Raw genomic sequence first — 6,562 nt, forward strand, 5'->3', positions numbered from 1 at the left:
ATAAAGATATATGGAGACATTTGCTACTTATATATATATATATATTTGTCAAATGTATTCGCGCGCGCGTGTATGTGCGTTTGGAAATGTTTTCACGCGGTCGCAGGGGGTCAGAGAAAGGCTTTTTTTCTTTATCGTTGTTGTTCCCGTGAACTGTAGAAACAACAATTTTTCTCACTCTCTCTCTCTCTCGCGCGCGCGCGCGCGCGCGCCATTTGAACCGTCAATTCGCCCCCGCCGCGCGAACACCTTTCCAAGCTGGTTACTCAAAAAACTATGCAGTTCTCTGAAACATGTAGAAACATACGTTCTTGTCTTGCGCATAGGCTGCAAAATGCAATAATAATATATTGTGATGCTCACGAAAGCACATAACATAATTTACCAAAATTGTAATGTTTAAATATTTCATGTGATTTTGGAAACTGTTATATTTTTTATTTCCTGCCAATTGTTTAATTTGTAATGTTGTTCTTTGTTCTTTTTTCAATAAAGTAAGCAAACCGATCATCATTGTTCCCTTCGACCTCTTCTTTCGCTAGGAAACATGTACCAGTGCCACAATGTAGGTGCTGTTACACAGCGGAAGATCCACTGCTTCTCAGGTTGGTATCCTGAGCCAGCGATGAGATCTATCATTGAGATTGGAATCGAAAAGCATTTGTTACGGAACTGGTGTAAGTCTACGAACAGGGAAAATCCTTATTGATCGATAAAGCATTATTTATTATGCTATTAACTGTCAAAGTAAAACTTTCTGTGTTCCAAGACAAAGATTATTTACACCACTTCCTTAATAAATTGAACTGTTTACATCAATTACAGAGTGTTTCCAGATTCTCAGCCTGCGAGTCACCTTGTATCAGGTAGTAAAGGTCAAGGTATGAATAAACAGAAATATGGAAGTCACAGGAAGTGTGTTTATTTGGTAAATTGTGCTTTTACAATGTATACGGTTCGTCATTTTTGGTTTGCAGCGTTCAATCAGAATCAGAGTCCCTTCGACCGTATTGCTGTTTTGGCAGTTGTTCTTGTAACTCGAGGACATGTTCGATGGGCTTTGGCTTCCCATCATCTCCAATCCGACAAGGCTGCACCAAACCTTGTCTAAAACGATAACATTGAAAATTGTAAATTAAGAACAACGAGTATTAGAAGTATGCAAATATAATATTACAGAGTCAGGGACTCTAGTGGCTCGCTATACTAACTTTGTCAATGCATCGATGAGGCCTGCAAGCTGTAAGGCTTCGTATTCTTTTTGTTCCTCGGACATACCTTCTAGAGGATTAGGTTTTGGATGCTCGAAGCACCCAGTTACTGGATTAATCCTTCAATAAAAAGACGTATTAGCATAAAAAGTCTGCAGAACATTAGAAGTGTAACTTCTTAGACGCAATGGACTTGCGATGCAATGATTTCATCCTAAAAACTCAGGAATGTTCTCTTTCCTTTCTACTCACTGTTCCTTATGTTGCAGGTACTCTTCAGTTTCACTGTCCTCCGATTCAGAAGAATAAACTGCTTTTCCTTTATTTGGACCCAGCAATCCTTTATTCGCAAACATACCTGCTGCGTTTCCATATCCTGTGTACTTGACCATGCGACTGACTGAAAGTATCAATGTTTATATTCGAAGAATATGATTCAACTAGTTCCTTTACTCTTTATTAACTACACACCGTTCTCTTTACAGAGTATGAAAAGGAATTCTGCAACTAGATCTCGTAGCTCCGTTGTAGGAGAAGTTAACAGTTTGCACAGTTTCGCTCTCAATGTCGTCCCTTCCTCTGGACGTTGCATCACATCCCTCAAAGGAGGCAAAATCTGGACAGAAACAAGAATTCTTAATTAAATCTTAATTAATTCTTAATTATTCTAATCTACAGAAACAGTAAGATACGAATTTCTCTTACTTGCTGTCTGGCGTATTTACGTATCAGTCTCTGTGATTTCGCCAGTCTGATGAATGCAGTGACGATTGGACTAAGGTTTCCTATCAGATCAGTCTTGCAGTTCAGTCTTCTATCAAGGAATTTCATTAAAATGGCCACAGCGCTCATATCTATCTCTTGGAATATTTGTTTGTGTTCATCTTGCGCAGGAGGTATGATTGTCGAATAACAATCATATGGTAGTACTGTCAGTAGGTTTGCGATATTACTGGAATGGAAAATCATTATAAAATTGTAACAGGGTCAAGTGACGACAATAAGGCACCTTACCTCTGGAGATCATCTTCCTTCTCGCATTTCAATAGCAGTAATTTATACAAAATTCTAACTAACTGTTTGTTCTTCTCCTCTTTCTCTTCGGAGTCAGCTGAGTTCATGTATAAGTTGAACAGTGCTTTCAATACTTCGCAGATCAACATTAAGTGGTCCTCCTGTGAGCAGTAGTATAGAGAGTAAAAGCCATAGCATAACTATTTAAATTTCTGTAATTATCAACGTACCTTGATCATCTGCTCTTGCTCGCATCGAGTACATACGTTTTCTAATATATTTATCAAGCATTCGTCGCCATTCAGTTCTGTTTTAACAACTTGCTGCATAGAGCTGTTCAAGGCAGTGATTAGAAATACAATTCTCGCGTGAAATAACATTACTTCTTGGGGAACGTCATCATTGTATTCCCTCATGTGTTTAATCAGGCAGGATAAACAAGATCTTGGTAGCGTTTGCTGCACTTTTGTGCTATTAAATATGAGATTGCATAGCAGCTTCAAAGACTCGATGATAACTGAAAGGTAAATAATTTCAAATCGAAAAGAATTTTACAGCGAATAGTAGAAAGTAAGGTAGTTACCATCGGAATAAGATATTTGTTGCTGTACATCTGCATCTTTGAGAGCCGCTTTATCTAATATTACATTTATTTTTTCATCTGTGAGTAATTCATTTAATTTTGTTCTATCTCGGCTATGTTAATAGAGAAAACAACAGAATTATTTTATGATATTTGCAAAGGTATACATCTAATCAAGCAGCGATACAAGTGGCATCGGAAAAGGTTTCTAATGCTGCTAGAAATAAAAATGCGTGTGAGACTCTCTCTAATAGACTTGCTAAATAAAAATGTACAACCATTGCAACTGCCGATACATGTAAATATATTGCAGGTTCCTGTTATATTCTGTTGTAGCAATACCTAAGAATCCGTAAAGTTAACAAGCAACTGCGATGAATGGAAGACTGCGATTTGTCAAGTATGTAATGAAACAGGATCTCCCATAATTTCTCTCGTAGCTGGTCCTTATTTAGTTCTTCAAACGTAACTCTATTTCCATACTGAAACACCAAAATAAAAGTCTGGCATAATCAAACGTCTGAAGTATTGTTGACTATTTCAAGCTCAAAGTTGATTTAAAAATCTGAGAAACTAAAAAATTCTTAGGCAAGTATTTTTAATTTCAGCACTTACATTTTCCTGGAATGTGACAATGTCTCTGGAGAATTCCTCGGCTGTGCCAGAGATTACTTTCAGCACCAATGAGTCCATGTTGGTGTCAGCATGCTATGCTCTCAGAAATTGAAGAGGAATTTTGGAAAATTGACAGATGTCTTGGAGACGTTTCACCATGTAAATTTAATTGTATTGCAACAGCGTTGGAGGAGTATCGATGGTTGCTTTACGACTATCGATAACTATCGATAGTGCTGCTCCATCGGTAACAGCTGTAAAAGTAGGAAAGCTTTGGGTATTGATCACCAGGGAGCTACGAGTTGCTACGCTCCTGATTTGGCTAGGTTAGGTTCGCTAAAAACCTAACCTAGCGAAATTGCTGTAATATGCATTTTGTTTAGCAAAATTGTAGTTTATTTATTTAATTCATAATGATTTTTGTAATGCGAGAATCAAATTAAAGCATGTTCAATTTTGAGGTTAATTTAGTATTGTATAATAATAATGTATAATAATACATAATTATATTGTATAATAATAATGTATAATACTTTAGTATTGTATAATAGTATTTAGTAATTGGTGTTCATAAATGAATACTGATTTAGTATTTTCTCAGGTATCTATTTGGACTAATAACTTCTTTTAAACGATAGGGCCTGCTGCAGATAATTGTTTCGCATACTCTGTTATAATATTACTTCAATTTAAATGTATTACAAATTTCCATATTCATTGAACTTTAATGTAAATTATTCCATAGGAAGCTTAAATACACATTTTTCATCAATAAACACATGTTATCGACACCAATTATTGAAATACATGTAACTATCTTTATACCATACAAATATATCTACTACGGCACTCTTATTTATCCCTTCAGGGGCTGTAGCTATGTTCAATCATAGCTGCAGTACGGGTTTGGCAATCCCGATGTACCCAAACTAACTGTATGAATGGGAGGAGTCTCAAATATGTATGTATAAGTTTCCGTAATACAAGGGCTCCCTTTATGATAATAATATTAAGGAGTATTTATTGCTACCATGGCCAATATTACTACTGCCATGATCTGGAATACCTTCGTACCAGTAATACTTTCAATATTGCAATTATTACTTACAATAGCACAGTAGTATATTATTTAAAATTAGAGTATTTATATGAGTTTGCGTAATACAAAGGCTCCCTTTGCAATAATAATATTAAGGAGTATTTGTTGCTACCGTAGCCAATATTACTACTGCCATGATCTGGAATACCTTCATACCAGTAATACTTTCAATATTGCAATTATTACTTACAAAATGACAGTAATATATTATTTAAAATTAGAGTCCCAGAATTGGACGACCTGAAAAATGGTTCCTTATTGGTCACAACTTCTACGCCATCATCCCTTGAGGCGTGGGGGCCGTTATTAACCGCGACGCTTCCGTCCTGCAACATATTACATTGACCCTGTAACACACATAAGTCCCAAGGGAAGAGCCCAAAGAAAGGGCGTGGAAGTTGCGATCAAAGGAGGAGAAACAGGTTTCCCTTTATTCGCAGGCCGTCGACTCCCTGGTCGATGCTCCTACGGCAATGTGGTTCAACGACTTTCCTGCCCGTACAAAATACACCAACCTTAGGCATTTCTTCGACCTTCCAGATTACATCACGGTCCTGTAATCGCTCCACGAGACTGGACGTTTCTTCAGGAGGAAAGATACCTGAGTTGAGTCCATCGACTCCATTGTGTGAATGTTGTTAAACTTGGGTAATGTTGGTTTTATGAGAAAAATTAATTTGTTTAATGAATTTTAGGATTGGCTGTGTCCTTCTGTGAATGATGCATTGTTTATTTCAGATTGCAATGATGCAATTAGAATGTAGGTAAAGGAGGACTGTCCATAGACGTAGGATTGGAACAATTGGAAAGATTCTGGCAATTTGGAAAGATACCTGAGTTGAGTCCATCGACTCCATTGTGTGAATGTTGTTAAACTTGGGTAATGTTGGTTTTATGAGAAAAATTAATTTGTTTAATAAATTTTAGGATTGGCTGTGTCCTTGTGTGAATGATGCATTGTTTATTTCAGATTGCAATGATGCAATTAGAATGTAGGTAAGGATTGAGTTGGTTAAATTTTGATTAGAACGGTATATGAGGGATTAGGATCTATTTGGATGGCCTCGATACCATTTTCCAGATGTAGGAATATTGAGGAATTTATTGTATCGACCTGTTGTTGTTAGTATTAATCTTTATGAACTGACAAATCATTCTCAAGTATAAAATTAAATAACCAGCAGACTCAGCTCAATATGTACTCGTATTTATACTTTTAAATTGTATAAAATGCAACACGAATCGCTAAAATATAAAGAAAATACCAATGATTCTTAATTAAAAAATTATTAATAAACTCAAAACTTTCGCACAGGCCCATCTGACGTTACAAAGGAAGCTCCGTTACGGTTCGGTCCAGAGGCTATTTCTGGCCGTTAACTCGCAGGAGAGATGAAGAAATAGATGAAGAGGTAAAAAGAAATGCCTCGAATGTGCACATTAGGCGCGGCAAGAAAAGAGCAGCGACGGAACAGGTGCCTCGCAGGAAACTCGGCATTGTCGGGGCTCCAAGGACACGCCGTTATAAAAACTCTTCCATCCCATTCGAGCTAGCATAAAAAAAGGGCCCCGTAGGGAAAAGGCGCGGGAGAGAGGCAGGGACAGAGGAGGGATGACCTTGGAGGGTAGGGTTGTCCAACATAGTGCGCATAGATGCGTAAATTATGCGCCACTTTCTAGGCGGAGCCCGAACACTGGTATATTTTCAGGCTTCTACATTGCTGGAAAACCGCTTTGGAATCTCTTTAATAAATAGACTAGGGATATTTATGCAGAATAAATTATCGTGGGCTTACCAATTCAATTATAATCAATTTAAAATCATGCTAACACATTTATACATAATAACATATATATACATGTAAATTGATTATAATCAAATTTATATATGTTTCACATTTGTATGTGTCACATTTATATATGTTTATTGTATAAATGTAATAGCATGATTCAATTCATTCCAAATAGACTGCAGATACTTGTGCAAAATAGAATAATTGCAAATGTGCCTTGCGAGCATTTATATCATGATAATAGCAT

General features: G+C 36.7%; 2 protein-coding genes and 1 long non-coding RNA gene across 3 annotated transcripts in view; 1 reads left to right on the forward strand and 2 right to left on the reverse strand.

Moving 5' to 3' along the window:
* Window positions 1-907: 907 nt before the first annotated feature.
* Window positions 908-3,637, reverse strand: LOC128897068 (synembryn). Its single transcript, XM_054160737.1, has 10 exons — window positions 3,424-3,637; window positions 3,151-3,290; window positions 2,809-2,921; window positions 2,456-2,742; window positions 2,226-2,386; window positions 1,917-2,163; window positions 1,683-1,827; window positions 1,464-1,611; window positions 1,212-1,331; window positions 908-1,107 (listed from the first exon to the last, which is right to left on the reverse strand). The coding sequence occupies exons 1-10, from the start codon at window positions 3,499-3,501 to the stop codon at window positions 981-983; spliced, it is 1,566 nt and encodes a 521-aa protein (XP_054016712.1). The 5' UTR covers window positions 3,502-3,637; the 3' UTR covers window positions 908-980.
* LOC128897090 (uncharacterized) overlaps window positions 3,589-6,562 on the reverse strand; it is a 6,691-nt gene continuing 3,717 nt past the window's right edge. Inside the window, exons 2-3 of the mRNA XM_054160776.1 lie at window positions 4,713-4,848; window positions 3,589-3,677 (exon numbers count right to left, since the gene is read on the reverse strand). Coding sequence (XP_054016751.1) covers window positions 3,589-3,677; window positions 4,713-4,848 — 225 coding nt within the window. The remainder of the gene's footprint in view (window positions 3,678-4,712; window positions 4,849-6,562) is intronic.
* LOC128897099 (uncharacterized) lies at window positions 3,684-6,318 on the forward strand. The gene is made up of 3 exons (XR_008462209.1): window positions 3,684-5,380; window positions 5,450-5,518; window positions 5,838-6,318. It is a non-coding gene; the product is annotated as an uncharacterized LOC128897099 (long non-coding RNA).

Source organism: Hylaeus anthracinus, unplaced genomic scaffold, assembly GCF_026225885.1.
Source record: "Hylaeus anthracinus isolate JK02 unplaced genomic scaffold, UHH_iyHylAnth1.0_haploid 11978, whole genome shotgun sequence".
In the NCBI taxonomy this organism is placed as follows: Eukaryota; Metazoa; Arthropoda; class Insecta; order Hymenoptera; family Colletidae; genus Hylaeus; species Hylaeus anthracinus.

Bases quoted from the DNA above. Each gene is read 5' to 3' on its own strand.
- LOC128897068 (XM_054160737.1), bottom strand. From the start codon at position 3,501: ATGGACTCATTGGTGCTGAAAGTAATCTCTGGCACAGCCGAGGAATTC. The intron at 1,332-1,463 runs GTGAGTAGAAAG...TTTTTATTGAAG, and splicing joins TACCTGCAACATAAGGAACA to GATTAATCCAGTAACTGGGT. The intron at 1,108-1,211 runs GTTAGTATAGCG...TTATCGTTTTAG, and splicing joins CTCATCGATGCATTGACAAA to ACAAGGTTTGGTGCAGCCTT.